Source organism: Eucalyptus grandis, chromosome 6 (genome assembly GCF_016545825.1).
Source record: "Eucalyptus grandis isolate ANBG69807.140 chromosome 6, ASM1654582v1, whole genome shotgun sequence".
NCBI classification, from domain to species: Eukaryota; Viridiplantae; Streptophyta; class Magnoliopsida; order Myrtales; family Myrtaceae; genus Eucalyptus; species Eucalyptus grandis.
Window position 1 is genome coordinate 20,013,132 of NC_052617.1, and position 23,078 is coordinate 20,036,209.

Sequence of the window (23,078 nt, forward strand, 5' to 3'; positions counted from 1 at the left end):
TTAATATTTATTTATTAAAAATAAATAAATAATAAAATAAAATGGATTATTTTATTGGCCATAAATTCCATTGAATTTATTGATAAATAATTATGCATTGTTGCATGTATGATGAAATATTGGTGTATGTATGACATTGAATTGTGATGCATGTGTGAATTCTATGCCAAGTATGACTTGTTTGATGTCACGCCATATGCCATATTAAATTGAGATCAAAATAATGGTAAATGTGGATAATGATAAGTGAGGAAGTGGTTGTGGTGGAGGATGAGGCCGGAATGTATAGAGATGCATTGCCGGATTTCCCTGGGAGATTCAGGATGCCCGGAATGTGGGGGACCGGAAGCCTTGTTGGAGGTCTTTGCCTGAAAAGAATGCCTCGCGATGCCAGGATTAGGGTGTGGGATGCTCGGCCGGGGAAGTGTAAATGCCGGAAGCCTGTCGGAGGTTTGCCGAAGGGAATGCCTCGTGATGCTAGTTGAGATGCGAGATGCCCAGAATGTGGGGTCGGATGCCCGGTGGCACAGGAGGTGAATCGGAAGCCTCGGAGGTCTTTGCCCGCGGGGATGATGAAATTGATGATTTGAGAAATGGGTGATGTGGTGATCAAATTGAAAGCTAAAAGTGGAAATTAAACCATGATATGATATGCATGATGATAGGCATGATGATGATGATGATGATGATGATGATATGTGATGTGAAATAATGATGATCACCCATGATATGATATGCATGATGATGATGATGATGAAGATGATATGTGATGTGAAATAATAATGATCACCCATGATATGCTATGCATGATGATGATGATGATGATGATGATGATGATGATGATGATGATGATGATGATGATGATGATGATGATGATGATGATGATGATATGTGATGAGAAATAATGATGATCACTCATGATATAATATGCATGATGATATGCATGGTGATGATAATGATATATGATATGGCACAATAACATGTGTAATGTGACGATGTCGTGATGATGATGACATGTATGATGTAATGATGCCATGATGATGATGACATGTGTAATGTGATGATGACATGTATGATACGATGATGATACACATATATGTGTTATAAATTGATATGATGATGCATGATAGTATGCGCATGGCTTCAAGGTAAATGCCTTGTTATGCATGTATGATTGCATAATGTATTGAGTTGTTATTGGATTTCCCTATCTGCTGAGTGGTTGTACTCACCCATTTGGGGACCCACATTTCAGATTAGCAGTATGCCGCTTCCTGCAGTCACGCGGGGCGTATTTTACGGTCTACCATCCGATGTAGAGGTTGAGTGTCTTTGAGATAGGTGTCCCTGTTCTTGAGCGACTTTTTTATTCGAGTACGCTGTCTAGTGATGTACGATGTAAGCCTGGTGGGGGCCTGTCATTCGGGGAGTTCATATCCGTACATGTTCGTCGGGATGGAGCGTGCGAGGATGTTGCCGTCGCCACCGCCGATGCACCGGGTTGGGTGTGAGACCCGTGCGCGGCAGTGGGAGCTGGATCTTTTGGGGATAGTTAGCCGACACTTATGATGGGGTTATACACATGCGATGTAGAGGGTCGAGGGTTCTTTTTTTGAGGTTTTAGGCTGAACATGGCTGAGTCCTAGCTTTTTTTTTTTTTTTATGTACCGACCCAAAAAGAAATCCCATCTTGAAAATATATATGTAAATAAAGTATCGTAACTTGTTTATAAAATTATGGTGATTAGTGGTGTGTATTTGTATCATGGATGGTAGAGGGAGAGACGTGATATTTTAATTTGCTTCCGCTAATGAGTCGCGTTGGGACCGTTTTGTTTAAAAAAAAAATGTGTGTCTACGAATTAGGACACTCCTTCAAAGTAGAAAGGTAATAAGGTGTATCATTGGCGCTGGTGACGACTTGCGAAGGGTTCGGGGTGTCACAATAGATATTTACTTAATTGCCAAAACATTTTATTTAAAAAAAATGAAGCATGATGAAAAATTGAACGATATTTGTTTAATGCATTAATCACTTTGCTAATAAGATAAAAATCCAAATGTTCACTTTCATTCATTACTCAAGAGTTTATTTTTCCACCTATCTAGAGATACATGATTAATCCACGCTATATCATAAGAGCTTATAAATTAAAAATTAATTATTTGTGGGAAAATTACTAAAAAAGTCCTAAACCTATTGTAATTGTGTCAATTCAATCATAAACTTATTTTTTTTGACCGATTGAGTCCTAAACCTTTTATAATTATTCTTGATCAGTCCATCTGGCCAAAAATGGCTGGCCAGCGCTGATGTGGCAGTTGGCCAGCACCGGCGACATTTTTTTAATAATATTTTATTTTAAAAAATATTTTTTATAATTAAAAAAAAATTTCCCTCTCCCTCCTTCCTCCTCCTCTCCTCCTTCTTCCCTTAGCTCCGGCGATCGGCCAAAGGGAGGGCTGGCCGGTCGCCGGATTGAGGCGATCGGCGGTGAGCCCTCGCCATCGCTAGGTGCAGTGAGGCGAGCCCGCCTAATCGGTGAGGGCTTGCCTCGTCCGGTGAGGGGCTCAACGTCGTGTGCGGCAAGGCCCTCCTCGCCGGATGCTGGTGAGCTCGCCTCGCCGCGGCCGAGAGGCGAGCCCTCGCTAGATCCGGTGAGGAGGGCCTTACCAGACGTGATCCACGACTACCACGCCAAGATTGAGGCCGAGCTCTCCAAGATCTGCGACGGCATCCTCAGCCTCCTCGACTCTTGCCTCATCCTCGCCACCTTTGTCGGCGACTCTAAGGTCTTCTTCCTCTAGATCAATTCCTGGACCGTTGGCAAGCCCCCTTCACTAGATTTGGCGAGGGCTTGCCTCACGGAGGATCTAGCGAGGGCTCGCCTCGCCTGGCGACTGCAAGGCGAGCCCTCGCCAGATCAGGCGAGGCTCACCTCGCCAAACTCGCGGCTGCGAGGCCCCCTCGCCAGATGCGCGGGCTCGCCCCCACCGGCCGCCTCGGTCCGATGTCGACCAACCCCGGCCTCACAGTCGTTCTTGGAGCCCAAGGAAGAAGGAGGAGAGGAGGAGTAAGGAGGAAGAGGAAAAAAAAGGAAAAAAAAGATAAAAATAATTAATAAAATATTTGAAAAATAAAATATTATTAAAAAATGTCGTCGGTCCGGCCATTTGCCACGTCGGCGCCGGCCGGCCATTTTTTTGGCCGAGATGGACTGATCGGGAATAATAGTAAAATGTTTAGGACTCAATTGGTCAAAAAAATAAGTTTATGACTAAATTGGCACAATTGCAATAGGTTTAGGATTTTTTGGTAATTTTCCCAATTATTTGGCGACTATGAAAATTGTAACATACTGAAAATCCTAAAATATTAAAAGAAATCACCTAACATATATTGCAATTTCTAGAAAATTAGTTACCCTTGAGAAAAACTTCATGAGAAGAAGTCCTTATTCATCTATTAGTACTTAAGTATCATACTCACATAGGTAGTTGGGTATTAAAAATTCTGACGTCAAAATAAATACAAAAAAGTCACTAGTATCCAACACTCAATTATACCACAAAGTTAAAACAATATAATCGCTATGTTGCAATCCTTCTATTTTCGCATGTTAGAATGATTAATAATTTAATCATGCGTTCATCTAACACTTAAACTTTTAGAACAATTGATAGTGATCTCATAAAATCTCACATGATTTTAGGCCTGAAAGTTTTGAGTAAAAACTTTTCCAGGCCCGTTTGCCACCTCAATTAAATATGTCCATGTTTAATACTAGATAAAAAGCCAAGACAAAGGATAAAGGGTAATATTAGAATAATTAAATATTTAATCATGTTTACATCTAACAGCTCAAACTTTTTAAACAGTTAACAAGGAAGTACCGACACTTTCTAATAGCTTCGTGTTGTGATATGTAATTTTGACACACACTTTGGGTCAATTTTGAACATTTTCAATAAATGATGGATTAAAATGTAAATATGTAAAAAATAAAAATAATAAAACTTTATCTTCTCTTCCGACACGATCGACATGCAAGTCAGATTGTAGATTGCTTGTTTTTTTTTTCAAAGTTTTAGGATTATTGGAATGTAGTTGGATTTGTTAAATTGAAACAATTAATGATATTAATAGCTGATGGATTAATATTTTCAATGTAAATTTATTATGGGCTCTCTTTTATTATTTATTTATTTGTTAATTTGAATCAAATTAATATTGATTAAAATAATAAATATGATAATTTATCATATATATAAATATATATTTAGGATTAATATCTTGAAAAATCCCAAATTATTACACGTGTGAAAATTTTTCCTAAACTAATTTTTTGACCATGAAAAACCCCAACCCAGTACACATGTGACAAATTCACCACAACCGACCATCAAAAATCCTAAACTGATTTGCTTGTGACAAATTTACCAAAAACTAATTTATTCGGCCGCCAAAAATCCTAAAGTGGTACATTTGTGATATACCCTCTGTTAAATTGGATTAATACAAAAAAAAAATTATAAAAATTGTATAACTGTGATAAACAAAGAGTAAAATCCCAAACTAGTATACCAATCAAGCTGTAACATGTCATTTAACTTAATAATTTGACAGTAAAATTTAACAGAAACTAATAGGGAGTAAATTTGTCAAAGGTGTACCAGTATAGAGTTTTTGTGATAAAAAAAATAGTTTAGGGTAAAGTTTGGAGTTTTCAGGACATTAACCTTATATATTTAATATATATTGTGTTTCAACATGTTGGAATTCTTTATTCTTTTATAAAAAATGTGTTGGTGTGTCGTGTCGTATCGCGTGTCGCGTGTGAAGTGTCAATATTGATACTACTTGAACAGTTGGTAATAATCCCATAAAATATCATAATGTATACACAAAAAGAATCTTAAGTATGTAAACATGCAAAAAGGACCACCAATTTATTTAAAACTATTTAGATATACCTTACTTTTAGAACATTCATTGTTAAAATTTTATTTACATTCTTGTAAATGTCATAAAATGTAAAAAAATTGCGCAATTTATATAATTTTTGAAAATTATACTATCCAGCTAAGTTACAATAAGTACATCTTTACAAAAAAAAATAAAATCTGATTAGTCAACTTTAATTAAAAAAATAAATGAATCAAATCAATTCCCATTGTAAAAAAAAAAAAAAAAAATAGAAAAAAAAAGAAAGAGAGAGAATCGACTTAACTCTAAGAACTTCTCATATTAGTCGGCCATGTATCATTCTTTTTCCTTACACCATTACTAATCAACGTCCACACCTTGCCATATTAGAGGGCCAGGGACGAAGTTGTCAAATCATCCACGAGATTATGGAACGTCACAAAAGGACTAAACAAGCCTTCATCTTTGAAGGAACGATACTCGAGATTGCGGGCCTTCATTTTGATCTCGTTCGGAGTTAATTTATGGTTAAAAAAAAGGTGGAAATTGTAAAAAAAAAATAAAAATCCTCAACCTATAAAATGGTGGCCTATTCAATCATAAATCTTTGAATTTTGCCAATTTAGTTTTAAACTTTTAGACTATACTAATTTAGTTCTAGACTTTTTAATGATGTGTCAATTTAGTTTCTACAATCAATTTCAATTGGAAATAACTAATGTGGACACTAGCCATCCCACATGGCATCACTAATGTTATTGTGAACGATTTTTTTATAGAAATTTTCAATTCTTTTTCTTTTTTCAATTTCCTTTTTTTTTCCCTTCCTTTTTCAGCGATGGCCAACAACAAGCCACGGGTGAGGCTCAAGCCTTGCCAGTGGTCAACAAGGCTCGAAGCCTACCTAGTCCAACAAGGTCAACTTCACCAGCCCTTGTTTTTGGCCAATCGCAATCCCTCGCCTAGACCTAGTGACTCACAAAGTAAGAAGGACAAAAAAAGAGGAACAACGAAAATGTTATAAAAAATTAAGAATTTTTTTTTCCATATTAATACCAATTGTGCCACATACGATAGCTAATGTCTACATCAATACTTTTCAAGCAAAGTTGGTTAAAAGGATCAAATTGACAAATCGTCAAAAGATTAAAAATTAAATTAACACAATTAAATGGTTTAAGACAGAATTGACAAATCATTAAAATAGTTACAACTAATTTTTTTTTTCATGAATAGTTACAGCTAAATTTACGTAATTGAAATGTTTAGAATTAAATTAGTTATCACACAAAAAGAAGATTTTTGGACAATTTTCCTATCAAAAAGGTGCATGAGGCAATTCCATATAACTTATCTTAGTGGCAAAACCGAGTGTACCCATAATGAGCTCAGAATGGCTTAATAATTACTCGAGATAGGATAGTTTGTTTTAAGTTGAGCTCGTGCTCACTAATTATTTTGGACTGGCTAATAAAGTCTAATACTGAGTTTCTATTATTCTTCAAAAGGTATTTTTGGGTTAAAGATAGACATAGATGTCCTCAATATTATATAATATGCCATACTATTCGAGCTCTATTTAGATCAAGCTCAAACCGAATTCCTTCATAAATAAAAAGTGTAAGTATGCTAAAAGTTAAAAAAAGCAATTGAGTTGTAAAATTTTCAAAAATATAATTAAATCTTAAAACTTCTCATATTAATAAATCAAGTTTTTGTTAACACTACTTAATTTAGGTAACAAAAATACTAACATGACTTTTTTATTATTATTTTCTTGCTCCTATGTGGTGTTAAGATTTTTTTTTTTTGTCAGTTCTACTCTATTCTTACTTTACACTCACTCTCAGACTTTTGCCCTGCCTCTTGCAAGGCATGGGAGTCGAAACCCACTCCTGAAACTTACGCGTCCCCACCCCATCCCCTTCTGAGAATGTGGGAATTTGAACCCCTCACCTCCCCTTCCATGTTGGAAGGGTGGCCACATGGGCGAATCCCGGTGGTTAGTGTTAAGATTAACTAAAGCATTAATATGAAGCACTTTTGGTCAAAACCTCAATTTTAAACCCAAATTTTGATTAAATTAGATTTAAAAAAACTTAAAACTTATTAAAAATATAATTAAAAAAAAGATTACAAGAGGAAGGGTTAGGTCTTCTACCGGCGGGCCTTCGGTCCATTGCCAAAAAGAGCTAGCAAGGCCATGATGACAAGCCCCAGCCCGATGGGGTGGTGGCCTGCAAGTAGTGGTTTTCTTTTGTGTGTGTGTGTGTGTGTGTTTTTTTAAATAACTATTAGCCTTTTTTTTTTTTAAGGTAGTCATTTTATTATTCTGTGAAAAAACTTTGGACATTTTAACTAAATTTAATTAAGATTTGGTATAAAAATTATTATAATTTTGACCAAAACAATGCCGTTTTAGTGCATTAGTTAACCTTAATGTCACTTATGATGTTACATATTAGAGAAAAAAAAAACATCAATATTTTCCATTAGCCAAATTGAATAGAGTTAAAAAGGATTTAATTGCACAAATTTGGAAATTTTATGACTTGACTATACTTTTTAAAAATTTAGGACTCAATGGCACTTCCATGACAAGTTTTAAACTATTGGTCGGCTTATTCGAAAATCAATTATGTAATTGAGTTGAGTTGAGTTGAGTCAAGTCAAGTTAAGCCAGAGTGTTTCCATTTTCTAATTGAGCCAACCTTGAATAAAAATTACATGATCAAGTTCTGATCGAGTTCCAATCGAGTATTGAACTCAAGCTGCATTATATACTCATCACTAATACATTGCAGGATTTATATACTCATCAGCAATACATTGTTGGATTCATCATGACAGGAGTTTTTGCTCGGGGACTATGGGGGTATTTGGTTGGGCATTCCCAATGGACTTTGGGCCCCCAAAGCCCCTTGGGAAGATTTTTGGTGTTTGGTAAATTTTTTGGAAGCTCCTTTGCCCAAATATGAGCATTCCGAATGCTCAATGCTGAAAGCTTGGGAGGGCAGCATTGAGCATTCGGCATTTAGGAAATGCCACGCCTCTTGTTCATCTTTCTTCTTCTTCTTGTCTTCTTCTTCTTCTCGGCCATCGGGCTTCTCTAGTAGCCACCGCCGCCTTTGCTCGAGGGTCGCGCGTCACCGGTGACCACCGTCAGGGTGGCATGACGCACGACCCGGGCGGTGTTGCCTGGTTCGCTCGGAACCAGGCGACGCCGCCCGAGTTGTGCGGACCTCGGCGACGCTGCTCGAGGTTCGCGTCGCCCGAGGTCGTGAGGACCCAAGCAGCGTTGCTCGGTTCCCCCGCGAACCGGGCGACACCGCTTGAGGTCCGTGCGACCTCAAGCTGCCAAATCTGGCGGTCCGAAGGCCGAGATCTGGCCGCCGGGGCTCTACAACCTTAGGTGCTTGAGGTCGCGCTTCCAAGCGGTGATGGCATCGCTTGAGGTCGCACCGCCTAGGTTCGCGCGACCTCAGGCTGCCAAATCTGGCCTTTACGACCTCAGGTGCCTGAGGTCGTGACGACGGTGTTGCCTAAGGTCGTGTCACCTGGGTCCACGCGACCTCAGGCCGCCAGACACCGTGACCTCAGACGGCCAGCCGCCGAATTTGATTTTCAGATTTAAAAAAAAAAATTAAAAGCAAAAGCCCATTTATAATAAGCTTTGCCAAACGGTATTTTTGCACAAGCCACTTTCCAATGCGTAATTTGCCAAACGTCCGAGCATTCTCGAAAACCCCTTTACCCTAAAGATATTTGCATTTGGCCAAAGGCATTTCCCAAAGTTGAATCAAACGGGCCCTATATATTCCAATAGATAGTACAATCCATAACAGAATTAGGATAGAGTAATGGCAAAAACGTTAGACCATAGATAAGCTATCGTGTCCCATGATTGGGCCAACCTCTTTGAGGTTCCACACTTTAGAGCTTTATGTTCATAATAACAATGTCAAGCTTGCTTTTCGTAATCCGGAAGGGCAAATCTCAATTGAACCTATATTTGTCCAATAAAATAAAATACGTTCATGGTAGAACTTCATGTGGATAAAGGTATGTGAGTCAAGTCAAAATCTAGCTTTGGACCGCATCAGCTCAACTACGTGCCTAGCTTATCCTATGTGCCTTTCAAAATTAACTGTGTATGAAGCTAACAACCGACCATCCATACAGGAGAGAGTTGAAGGCAATATGTACACGCCTCTATATGTGGATGCCATTGACCTCGGCTTGCAGGGCAGGACTCACCTAGTCTTAAGAGTAAGAGCAATATAACATCGGATAACATAAGTGGACGTTTAGATGCTTCAATCTTAGAGGCAAGCTCGTAGTGTTCACGACGGAGATGACTGGGGAAGAGGCGAACTAGAAGAGAGCACTGTAGAGGTCGCCATTGCATATGGACTCATGTGAAAGGGACTTGGAGGATTAATAGGATGGGTAGGAAACTTAGCCAAATCTTTCCTCAAAAGAGCATGCCATTGTAGAGAACATAACGTAATATGAGCAAATCTTACCGTAGATGGAGCAATGACTACACAAAGGGGATACAATTGATAAGATTGATCTATAATTGATTCTACAAAGCCACAGTAGCCGACGTAGCCTCTTTCTCCTTATCATCCCAAACTTTGTATATGAACTCTATTGAGAAGGAAGCAAACAGTGCAATTTTTGCGTATCCGCAACTTGACCATTTCATTAATCCAAGCAACAAATTGAATCTGACGATAGAGAACCACTTATCTATGTGAAATTGAAGACAGAAAGAAGGTGGCACTATTACTGTTAATAGAAGAGAATTCAAACCATTCCCCCAAGCCAGGAAAGCCAGAGATGAAAAAGTAACCCGTTGGTATTTGCGGAAGCGCGTGTGTGTGCAATTGTGTATGTGTGAAGTATGGATGGATATAAGTGGACTACAACGGCAAGGGAGTATGGGTAAAAAAAAAAACAGAATTTTTATTATGATAGTTTGTATTACAAAGGAAGGAGTAATTCTAGTTTTCTTCTACAACACAAGTATCCACTAACTCCTATGTAGAGGCGTGAGTCACCGCCTTAGTACAACATTCTAGATTTCTATAGAATGTTGCCATGTAGTCTTTATCTTGGAAATTCTAGATTGTAGTTCTTTTAGAGACTTCTATGCTTCTACATTTTCTTTGCCACCTAAGCTAGATTTTCCTAAGGATTTTCTTGACTTTTCTAGCTAATATCAATCTTGAAGCTTCTAGAAATTGGATCAATAATTTAACACTCCTCCTTGATCCAATTTGGTGTTACTCAAAGCATTTCCCGCAATATCTCGAACTTGGCTCGCGATAATGCTTTAGTGAAGATGTCCACTATTTGTTCCTCAGTTTTTGCAATATTTTAGCTCGATCTCTTCGTTATTCTGCGCCTCTCATATGAAGTGATATTTGATGTTGGTTTTTCCATGGAATACTGGATTCTTTGATATAGCGATTGCGGACTTATTGTCGAAAAGTATCGGAGTTACTTCCATATGTGCTTCTCCAATGTCTTCTAGAATTCTTCGAAGCCATATTGCTTGACTAGCAGTCATTGCAGCTACGATGTATTCAGCTTCTGCAGTAGACTATGCCACTGAGTCCTGTTTTTTGGATGCCCATGAGAATATTCCAGAACCCAGTGTGAAGGCATATCCAGTAGTACTTCTAATATCATCAGCTGAACCTGCCCAGTCACTATCAATGTAGCCAATGAGTTTAGCATTTGCACTTGGCCGATACCAAATGCCGTAATCAGTGGTTCCTCGTAAGTATCTTAGAATTCTCTTGGCTGCTCCAAAATGAATTTGGCTTGGGCTCTGCATAAATCGTGATAGTAAACTTGTCGCATACATAATATCTGGCCTTGTAGCAGTAAGATATAGTAGACTCCCAATTAGGCTTCTGTAGAGTGAAGCGTCTGCTTTTTTCTGCTCCATCTTCCTTCAATAGTTTCTCATTTGTCATGAGCGGAGTTGAAATTGCTTTGCAATAGTTCATGTTGAATTTCTTCAAGAGGTTCTCGGTATAATTCTTCTGCGAGATAAACACTCCTTCGTTTTGGTCAATCTCGATGCCAAGGAAGTAATGCATCAAGCCCAAGTTCGTCATCTCAAAAGTCTTCATCATTTCTTTTTTAAATTCTTGGAACATTGTCTCATTATTTCCTATATATATGAGATCATCTACATATAGAAAGACAACGAGAGTGTTGGACTTACCTTGGGTCTTGATGTAGAGTGTTGGCTCACTCATACTCCTCCTGAATCCTTGCTTGATGAAGTACTCATCGATTCTACTATACCACGCACATGGTGCTTGTTTTAACCCATACAAGGTTTTTTTGAGTTTGAGAACTTTTTCTTCTTGGCCTATTACAGTAAAGCCTTGTGGTTGTTCCACATATATTTCTTCTTGAAGATATCCATTTAAAAATGCGGACTTCACATCTAGTTGATGGATTTTCCATTCTTTTTGTGCTGCTAAGGCTATGAGTGCTTGAATAGTATCAAGGCGAGCAACAAGGGAAAAAGCTTCAATATAATCGATACCCGGTTGTTGCAAGTATCCTTTTGCCACAAGCCTTGCTTTATGCTTCTGGATTGATCCATCCGCGTTGAGCTTCGTCTTGTAGACCCACTTGACGCCAATGATCTCTTTGTCTTCAGGTTGATCGACAAGCTCCCAAGTTTCATTTTTCTCGATCATCTTGATCTCTTCCTCCATGGCTTTTATCCAGACTTCTTCTTTGGATGCTTATTCATAGTTTTCTAGTTCCAAGATAGCAAAGTTGCATGTGTCATAAATTCTTCTAAGGGCTTTTACCATTAGTACTTGGAGACTCGGAGTAGATTCTTCTTGCATCACTCTTGGAGAGCTTGGTGGAGTTATGTCATGAGTGGTGGAATTTGGTACTTCTCCGTCTTCTTGTGACGTTGACTCCTCTTGAGCAGGTGGTATATTTGGCAAGGTGATGTACTTCTTCTCAATCTTCTCGTCCTCCTAATTCCAGGCAGCATTCTCGTCGAACTCGATGGCTTGACTAATCATAAGCTTTTTAGTTCTTAGGTTGTAAACCCGGTAGCCTTTTGATTGGTCACTGTAGCTAAGGAACATTCCCTTTTTTCTGTCTTTTCATCTAGCTTACTCCTTTTTTGAGCAGGGATGTGTACGTAGCAAATGCATCCAAACACTTTGAGATGCTTTGCTGAAGGCTTCTGTCCACTCCATATTTTGACTGGTGTTTTATTTTGAACGGCTTTAGTTGAACACTTGTTTAACAAGCATACTGTAGTATAAACTGCTTCTGCCCAAAAAGTGTTGGGAAGGCCTTTCTCCTTTAGCATTGACCTTGCCATCTCCATGACGGTTCTATTTTTTCTTTCAACTACTCCATTTTGTTCTGGGGCGTAGCCAACAGTTAGTTGATGATGGACTCCTTCTGTCACGCCCCGGACCCCAAGCGTGTGCCCATCCCTATCTGGTCGATAATAATTTGCGACTTCCCAGGACGAGTCGCCGACCCTTTCCATTTTATTGCACATGCTGAAGCGAAAAGAAATCCCCTGACAGTAATTATCTTGGGATAGAAAAGCAAGATAATAGATTCACAAACAAACATGCTTTTATATATACACTGAGTCATGAACACAGGTCTATGGCCAAAAGACTACAAAAGACTGGCCTTCCAAAAAGAAGCGGTCCTAACTGACCTACGTTTCCGATCACCTCCTCTCAGCTCTAGGTCCTCCACTCGACGACCCTGAAAATGTTGTCCCACAATGGGGTGAGATATCATCTCAGCGAGTCTAAGCTCTAAACCCCAATTAGGAGGGAAATACGCCCAGAAGTGTCCTAATCCAACAAGCACACAATCAAGGAGACTTACCTCATCTCGAGATCCACCCCGCAGTCGGTACAATTTATCTCAAAGACAACATGAGAGCATGAGCAACAAATAAGCTCCAAGAATTGAAACGCCACACTCAATTAATCATGCGTTCCTAGATTTGATCTCGGCATATAGCACGGCCTACTCTCAGTTCGGTGGTCTTCTGGCATTGCCAGGCATCGTCTCACCCCATTGAGCACGGCACGTCTCTTTATCAGACGGCTTTCCCGAAGGAGCATAGGGTCCAGAATCAACTGTGACCGGCTTCCCGTTGTCCAGGGGGTATCCCAAATAAGGATAACATCCAGCTCAACAGGCCGGGACGATTTCTCATAACCATCACACGATCGCTCAAATATGGCCCAGGGCACTGTGCATTGCACTCAAATGCTTCAATTAAAATGGTGAGCCCGGCCTTTTTTCTTCGTATTAGAAATTCACATGAAATTACTGTGTGTGGGTACACGGTCAACTTGATCCAGAAAAATTGATATTCATCCTTTTTAAAATCCCACTATTTCATATAGTACTAAAAACTATTTTCGGTGTCAAAACCCGACACCTGGGATTTTCTGAATAAATATTAGAAATTCACAATTTTGGAATTAAATACCAAAAGTCAAATCAACACTCAATTTGCATAATTTAACATTCAATTGCAGAAATTAACCACACCATTGCAATCAGCACGAAATTCGATCACTTGACTATCCCGGCCTAATTTCCGGAAAAATAATTAATAATTAAATAATTACTGAAATTAATTAAATAAATCAATTTAAATTCTACAAATAATAACCTAGACCAAAATCATTAAATTAATAATCAATACGGACTCAGAGAAATTCCGAACCCTTCTAGATAAATAGTACAATTTATTTAGGCCATAGCTAAACCATGCTAACCACCTAACATGCTCAATTAAATAATTCAATTTCTAATTTAATCTAACTAACCACCTAATTCCTAATAAAATAAATCTAACACCCCTTAAACGTCATTAACCTACTAAGCAGAGTTTAGAGTATAAACTCACCGGTTAATTATGGAAACTGGTTCACCGCTACGACGACGCGACGGCGGCCGAAACCTTAATTTTCGGCGGCGTCGGCGGACTCCCGGACCGGGCCTAAAACTTGGCCCAACAAATCTCAGCCCAACTCTGAGATTTGTTTCCAACTTGGGCTGGGTTTCACTTGATTTGCAGGCTGAACTTTGGTGGACTTGGGCTTCAATTGACTTGTTGGAATTGGGCTGAAGAGCAGCTGATTCCACGCGGCTGCTGGGCCTGTTGATGGGCCTTCGGTGGAGACCGAAATTTCGGTCGTTGATGGGAGAAACTGAAGCAGCGAAGGAGTCGTTGAGGTTGGCGGTTGACTGGGACGGCAGCTCGTGGACGGTGCTGCTTCGCTTGGTGTTGCTGGCGACAAGAAGACTTGAAGATCGGTGGACTTGGACGCGCGGAAAGGGACGCTCGCTTGTTGACCAAACCGAATGAAGACTTCGACGTGGTAGCTTCAGTCGTGCGGTGTCGCTTGAAGACTTCAGCTGAAGATTTACTGAAGAAGACACGAGCGTGGAGCTGAAGACACGAGGGGCAAGATGGAAGAGCTTCGGTGGGTGAGCTGTACGAAGACACGGGCAGGGCAGCTTCGGTCAACAAAGCAGGAACTCAGCTGACTTCGGTGGGCTTTGGAGATGGCAGTGCGGCAAGACCGAAACTGTTTCGGTGGAGAAGCTGGTGGGGGCTTCTTTAGACGGTGGTAGCTCGACAAAATTGAAGACGCGTGGGCCCAGATCTTCGGTGGTGTTGATCTGTAGCAACTGGAGACATGGGCGCTGAATTGAAGAAAGCTGAGTCGATCTTCTTTGCTGGCGGTTGATCGGGCCTTGAGACGACACAGGATGCGGCAGCTAGCTCGAAGGGGATGAAGGAAGGAGCTTCGAATGAGAAAATCGAAAGAAAGCAGAGGCAGAAGACTTCAGCTGAGCTGCATGCGGTGGGGAAATCGGGGTAAGCTTCAAGGGAATGATGAAAGTGACGTGAAGCAGATGACAGAGATTGCTGAGGAAGCCACCATGCGGAAGAGTCAACAATCCCTATCCACTTAATTTATTACTTTGTCTCCTATTACTTTCCTTGATTATTAATCCACCACTTATCCCATTTAAAGCTAAAAATTACTTTCTTCCTCTAGATCCGAATTTCAGTGGATTTTGAGCTTCAATTTCGTCAACAATTTCCCAAATGCAACGTCAAATATTGATGTAGAAAAGCCACAAAATTTCTACAAGTCTCCTTCGCCATGTAGCTCGATTTGCAAGTCGAAAATCTTTTCAATTCGGCCAATCCGAATTTCTGTTATTTTTCCGCGACGTCCGAATCGATATTCCGCAAAAATCCTGAAATCTCTGAAAATTCTTTGGAGGATGAGTTGACATTCCTAAAATAGCTCGTGACACCTTAAAACTTTCAATTTCTGAAATCGGGTTCAAATTCACGGTTATTTTCAATCCGGCGCGCTTTTAGCGTGACCTAGTCTACTGGATAACTTTTAGGAATTTTTGGTGCAATTGACTCGTGATCGATTTATCTCGAGTCACAATGTACATCTTCGACACATTGACGACTCTCAATTGTCGTGAAAATCTCAAGGTTTCAATTACGGACACAGGGTACCCAAAACGATAGAAAATCAATTTAGTGTCGATTGATGAGAATTTTGCAATCAGGTGGAATCACCCACATTTTGATCACTCATCTCAATCAAAATGACCTATCTCTAATCTCTGATCGATTTTTAAGTGTGCCGAAATGACCCTTGCAAATTAGCACGGTCGAGCAGTCGATTCCTGGTCGAATTCTCAAGCCTTTTGCGTTAAAATCCCTTAATAATTTTCCCAGATAGTCTAGTTATCTCATGAGTGATCAGCTGAGAGAATAACACTATAGACGCGTCGACGAAAGGCCCGATTTATTCAATTGAAATCAGATTTGAAAAATTAGGATGTCACACCTTCATCTTCACAAAATTTATTAAACTCCTTTGAATTGTATTATGTGCCTCTATCACTCCTTAGGACTTTGATTCTTTGGCCACTTTGATTCTCGACGTGACTCTTGAATTTTTTGAAGATATAGAATACCTTCGATCTTTCTCGAAGAAAGTATACCCACGTCATTCTTGTATAATCGTCAATGAATAGGATGAAATATTTATTTTGACTAGGTGTAGGTGTCCTCATCGGGCTGCACATGTCCGTGTGGACAAGTTCAAATGGCTTCTTAGCTTTCCATGCACTTCCATGGGAAGGATTGTCTCTGTTGTTTTCCAAGAAGACAGCCTTCACAAACATCTGAAATTTCTGTAATGGCTAGAAAATCTCTCATCATATTTTTTTGATGGAGAATTTTAGCCCAGCAAAGTTGAAGTGGCCAAATCTTCGATGCCATAGCCATGAATCATCAGGTTGAGCTTTCATGGCTATATCTTTGACATATTTCCATTGAATAGGAAAATTGTTATTTTTCATCTTAACAGAGGCAATGACATTTTTATATTTATCATAGATAATGCAAGTATCTCTATTAAAATATAGAGAATACCCACTTTGTATCATTTGGCCCACACTTAAGAGATTTTGTGCAAGACGAGGGACTAGATATATATTATGTATATATTTTGGGCCTTTATTCGTTTCCACGGTGATGGTGCCTTTCCCTTGACATCTACAAATGCACCATTGCCCAACTTTACTTGGGATTTCACCGACTTATCAATATCAGTGAATATAGATTCGTCTCCTGTCATGTGATTGCTACACCCACTATCAATGTACCATGTTTCATTTTTATTATCATTTGCCGCTTGGCCTGCATAGAATGTATTCTCTTCACTTTCTTTTTTTTTTCTACATAGTTTGCTCGATTATTTTTTTTCGAGCAACAATCTTTTTCTACGTGGCCATATCTTTTACAAAAACGGCATTGTTTTTTATTTTTAAACCAACAATCCTACTCTAGATGATTTTTTTCTTGCAAATACCACAAGGTGGATAATTTTCCTTTTTTAGAATTTCTCCTCATTTTTATTTTTCCATGAGCTCCTTCCACCATTTTTAGATTGATGAGACCGTATATTTACTTTAGATTGAAAGGCACTTTCAACTAAATCTTCATCTTGTGCCATTAGTCTTTTCTCATGTGCTTCTAGAGAGCCAATTAATTCACTCACCGATAGGGTCGTCAAGTCCTTAGTTCCTCTATAGTTGTAACTATGAAGTTGTATTTTTTGGTAAGTGACACCAATATTTTCTCAACAACCCTTTGATCAGTTATCCCATATCCATAGGCTCTCATTTGATTAACTAGTTCCTTTAATTTTCCACAATATTCTTGTACAGTCTCATAATTTTTCATTTTGGAATTCTCAAAATCTCTTCTCAGAATTTGAAGGTGAATTGTGCATACCTTTTCCGATCCTTGAAACTCTTCTCATAGTATATCCCAAGCCCCTTTTGCAGTCCTTGCTCCAATTATTCTTGAAAATACCGTTTCCGAGAGTGCTTGCTAGATAAAATATAGCACCCTTGCATCCTTTTGTAGTTGATCCTTCGAAACACTTGCACCTTCATGCGGAGCCTCGCAACCTTTCTCCACGATGTCCCATAAGTCTTGGGCCATCAAGAATGTAGTCATTTTTATGCTCCAAAAATCATAGTTATTCCCATAAAAAATGGGGATGGGAAATGAGGAGGAGGTAGAGTTGGCCATGGTTTATTAGTAGGTATTTGGAAATGGTAGTTTTAGGAGTGGGTAGGTAGGACAAACGCCCACTACCAACCAAAGACGCGGCTCTGATATCACTGTTGGTATTTGCAGAAGCGTGTGTGTGTGCAAGTGTGTATGTGTGAAGTATGGATGGATATAAGTGGACTACAACGGCAAGAGAGTATGGGTAAAAAGAAACAGAATTTTTATTATGATAGTTTGTATTACAAGGGAAGGAGTAATTCTAGTTTTCTTCTACAACACAAGCATCCACTAACTCCTATTTATAGGCGTGAGTCACCACCTTAGTACAACATTCTAGATTTCTATAGAATGTTGCCATGTAGTCTTTATCTAGGAAATTCTAGATTGTAGTTCTTCTAGAGACTTCTATGCTTCTACATTTTCTTTGCCACCTAAGCTAGATTTTCTTAAGGATTTTTCTTGACTTTTCTAGCTAATATCAATCTTGAAGCTTCTAGAAATTGGATCAATAATTTAACATAACCGTACCCAAAACTAGGAGGTTGAGCTTTTTAGTTGTTACAACATCTAAAGGATGTACATTCTACATCATCATGCACTTGATGCTTGAAGGTGAGCAGAATTTATCATACTGAGAGGGATGACGGTCAAATATACCATCCTCCAGCTAATTTTCTCTGTAAATGTTCTTAGAAGTCTATTTCCCTCTGTATTGCGGCAACAAAGAAATCCTTTGGCATGGTACCGACAACAGACTCACGCCTCTGTCCGTTATTGAAAAGCAAGAAGACCACCAGAACAGCCTTGATATCATAGTCTTCAGCAATATCCGGGTCATTGTTTGTGTTGAGTAGAAAACATCTAATCTTCCCAGCATACTCTTCTGCCATCTCGTCTATGATCCGGTGGACCATCCTGCATGGTCTGCACCAACTAGCATAGAATTCGCCGGTTAAAAGTGCATCTTACATTTTGGTTTCATTGACTTGGTCACGTCCATCACCTCTCAATATATTTTTGCACGGGATATGGTTATACATAGAAAGAGTTTGGTCCTCTATATAAATCCAAGCTAATCTTTCCTTATAGTTGTGAGACAAAAACCGTTCAGTTTCGGAGACCTGTATGAAATGATAATGGAATATGAAAGGCTTTGTAAGATCTTCGTTGTCACCATGGATGAATCGGCATTGCCCACTTCGTTCTCGCGTCACCATGACCGGTACACATCTTTTCTGTCATCCTTATTATTGTGCCCAGACGAAATTGATCCAACCCATATCTATACATACATCCATATCTTGAATGGATTCAGTGCAGTGCTGTCACAGTCCCAATTAGACAAGCTGGAACAGGTTCCTGGTCATATTGCCTCGTATCCGGACACATTTGGAAACGCTCACACAACATATACTCCTAAGTTTCTTTGCCTGAACAAACAGAAAGGGCTTTGGCCAAGAGCTGAATTTGGCGATGGTCTTGGACAGCAGGATATGACCAAAGAGTGAGAGCTTCAAGGACAAAGGCATGTACCCTGTGCCGGAGAGATGGCGAGGCTCTTGCGAGTCCAGGGTGGAGTTCAACTAGTCCAACTGCAACCGGAAGCTCATCGGAGCCCGGTCGTTCAGCAAAGGAATGAAGCAGCACGGCTTGAACATATTGACGACTGATGACTGATTCCCCAAGGGACTACTGGGGCCACGGGACCCACACGTTGTCGACAGCAGCCGGGAGCCCTGTGATAGATGCTAGCTACTTCGGCTACGCCAAGGGCAGGGCAATGGGTATGGCACCCGCTGCTAAGCTCGCATGTACAAGGTGCTATTCCTGAATGGCACATACAATTCAGCTCCAGTGGACACCCTCGCAGGCATGGACCAAGCCATAGATGACTGCGTTGATATATTGTCTCTATCGCTTGGATTTTTCGAGACACAGTTCGACAAAAATCCGATCACTGTAGGAGCTTTCGCAGCAATGGAGAGAGGAATCTTCGTTGCTTCTTCAGCAGGTAACGGCGGTCCTCATGGATACACAATACAAAATGGAGCTCCATGGCTAACGACTGTCGGTGCCGGAACCATATCAAGGGACTTCGTGGCTAACATAGCTCTTGGCAACGAAATTATGACAGATGAAAATCCATCTTCCCAGAAAATCTGCTGATCTCAAGAGTTCCTCTATACTTCGGCCGCAGCAACAGAAGCAAGGAAATCTGCGACAGTTACTCTCCCAACCCAAAGGATGTCGCCGGAAAGATAGTCTTCTGCGACTTTGTTAGTGAAGACGATGGAGTTGATACCAATGAAATCACTGGAGCCGGAGCTGCAGGTGCCGTCTTCAGTACTGAACTCAGGGTTTTCCTCAAACCCGAAGACTTCAATATTATGTTCGTGGCCATCGTACCGGAAGATGGAGATAGAGTCAAGGACTACTTGCTGAAGTCAGAGAATCCGACAGTCAATATCGAGTTCTTGATAACCATTTTCGGGACCAAACCAGCACCTCGAGTTGTTTGGTTTTCAGCTCGAGGACCGGGCCACCAAGCCCCGTGGATCTTGAAGCCGGATATGTTAGCTCCTGGAGTTGATGTTTTGGCAGCATGGACGCCGAACCGAGGAATAGCGGAGATAGGTCAGAGCTACTTGCTTAGCAACTACGCGCTCTTATCGGGAACTTCCATGTCGGCTCCTCATGTCGCTGGAGTCGCTGCGCTGCTAAAATTGGCCCATCCAGATTGGAGCCCGCCACTATCCAGTCGGCAATGATGACCACAGCTTACACTCTCGATAACATCGACGAAACCATCATCGACATGACCACTCGAGCTTCAGGAACGCCTCTTGATTTCGGAGCAGGACATATAGACCCAGAAAAGGCTTCAGATCCCGGTCTGATCTACGACATTGAACCCGAGGATTACATCAAATTCCTCTGCGGAATGAACTATTCCGCCAACCAGATTAAGATCATAAGCGGGAGATCAAACTTCTCTTGCGCATCCGCGACTCTCGACATCAACTACCCTTCATTCATAGTCATCCTCAACAGCACCAACACCACGAGCGTCACTTTCCATATCTGATGGTTGTGCAATTTCTCGTGCTGCTCCATCTTTTGTCTGTGTTGCCAACCTAACCTTGCAAAGATCCGATGGTAGCTATAAAAAATTAAGTGTTTTTAAGCTTATATATAATTAAAAAGCTAGGTAAAATAGGCTTCAATGGTTGCGCCACATGGCAAATTGTTAGGATGCATATGTGAATTGTGTTAGAGAAATCCAATATTGAAAAATTGATTTAGTGTTGAGCAACTAATATGTCATGCCCCAAATCCCAAGCGCGTGCCCATCCTCTTTGGTCGATAAAATTTTGTGACTTTTCAGGACAAGTCGCCGACCTTTTTCATTTTATTACACATACGGAAGCGAAAATAAATCCCTTGACAGTAATCATCTCGAGATAGAAAAGTAGGACAACAATTTCACAAACCAACATGCTTTTATATTCGCATAGAGTCATGTACGAGGTCTATGACCAAAAGTCTACAAAGACTGGCTTTCAAAAATTAAACAAACCTAACTGACCTACACTTTCGATCACCTTCTCTCGGTTCCAAGTCCTCCACTCAACGACCCTGAAAATTTAGCCCACGATGGAGTGAGATATAAATCTCAGCGAGTTTACGCTCTAAACCTCGATTAGGAGGGTAATACGCCAAGAGGTGTCTTAACCACGCAATCACGCATTGAGCATAGAGGACTTACCTCGCCTCAGTTCCACCCTGCAAGTCAGCACAGTATATACATATTACGCATAAAATCGATGCACACAACAATTGAAACGTATTACTCAACTCAACAAATCACAGGGGTCCTGATTATATGGCCAAATCGTTATGACACGTTCCATACCATGTCAAACAATTCTATCCCATAATCCGACGCATCTACTCCACTCAACATGCGTTCCAATTGATAATTACGCCCCTCTAGGGTACGGCCTACTTGAAGATCAGTGCTCTACTAGTGTAGCTAGGTATCATCTCACCCTATTGAGCACGGTTATGTCTCTCAATGAAGACTTTCCTGAAGGAGTATAGGTCTAGCCTTTACTGTGACCCAAAACCCAATAAATGGGTATCTCATATAGGGTAACGTTCATCCGACACAGTTCGAGAATGGGTTCTCTTAACCAACACACGATTACTCAATCTCGACTCAGGACACTGTGCATTGCACTCAAATACTTCAATTAAAATAGTGATCCTAGCATATTTTCTTCGTATTAAAAACACTCGGTGAAAATAGTCGTGTGTACGTACACGGTCAGATTGGACTCCGAAAGTTCATAACATTCTTTTCAAAATCCCACTGGTTTATATAATATATAAAACCATTTTCGGTGTTTAAAACTCGACACTCGGGATGTTTTGAATAAATATTAAAATTCACAATTTTGGAATAATTTACCCAATTTCCAATCAATACTCAATTTTCACAATTTAACACTTGATTGCAGAAATTAACCACATCATTGCAATCAGCACGAAATTCCGGTCACCGACTATCTCGGCCTAATTTTCGGAAAGTATTTAATAATTAATTATTTCTAAAATTAATTAAATAAATGCATTAAATATTAAAATGCTAACTTGGGCTGAATAATTCTAATCTAACCACCTATTGAATTAATTAAATTATCCTAACCATTCTAACTATAAAGCTACCTAACGGGCTAAATAAATTTAAGCTCTAACCACCTAATTCACTAATCTAACTAACCTAAATTAATTAAATAAATTAAAACTACACTAATCTAAACTTAAATAAATCTAAATACCCCTTAAACATCATTAGCCTACTAAGAAGAGTTTAGTGCATAAACTCACCAGTGTATTGCGAAAACCGGTTCACCACGACGATGGAGTGACAGCAGCCGAAACTTGAGTTTGCAACGGCGTCGACGGAGCTCGGATTAGGCCTAGAATCGGCCCAACATAGCTCATCAAGGCTCAGCTTCGGCCTTGGGCTTTTGTAGGGTTGTTGGTCGCAGGCTTCAGCTCGGAATTGGGCTGAAAAAATTGAACGGACTGATTTCGCTGGACTGGGCCGCACTTGGGCTGAGCTTCATGTGGACTTATCTGCGAACAGGTTGGAATTACATGAATTGGGCTACCGAACTTGGGAAAATAACAAATCGGGTGGGCTTTGGAGATGGGCTGAACTCCAATCAACGGGCTGGAAAAGAAAATTGAGGATGGACTTGGTTGCGGCTGGACTCGGAATGGACTAGTCCACGGCTGGAGGTTAGGTCGAACGTGCGAAGATGCTGGGCTCAACTTTAGGCTTCGCTGAAGGTGCTGCTTCGGTGGGATGGACAACTGAAATTGCTAGCGTTGCACTCGGTGGAGATGCAAGGAAGCTGGCGACGACTTTGTGGTAGTGAGAGCCACGGACGAGGGAGAGATTTGGTGGAGATG

The 23,078-nt window shown here is 40.2% G+C and overlaps 1 protein-coding gene and 1 pseudogene across 1 annotated transcript; one reads left to right on the top strand and one right to left on the bottom strand.

Annotated features, from left to right (window-relative positions):
• Window positions 1-12,677: 12,677 nt before the first annotated feature.
• Window positions 12,678-18,487, bottom strand: LOC120294361. The gene is made up of 3 exons (XM_039314420.1): window positions 18,347-18,487; window positions 13,878-14,491; window positions 12,678-12,712 (listed from the first exon to the last, which is right to left on the bottom strand). The coding sequence occupies exons 1-3, from the start codon at window positions 18,485-18,487 to the stop codon at window positions 12,691-12,693; spliced, it is 777 nt and encodes a 258-aa protein (XP_039170354.1). The 3' UTR covers window positions 12,678-12,690.
• A 246-nt stretch (window positions 18,488-18,733) lies between these two features.
• LOC104455354 lies at window positions 18,734-20,682 on the top strand (annotated as a pseudogene).
• The last annotated feature ends 2,396 nt before the right edge of the window (window positions 20,683-23,078 follow it).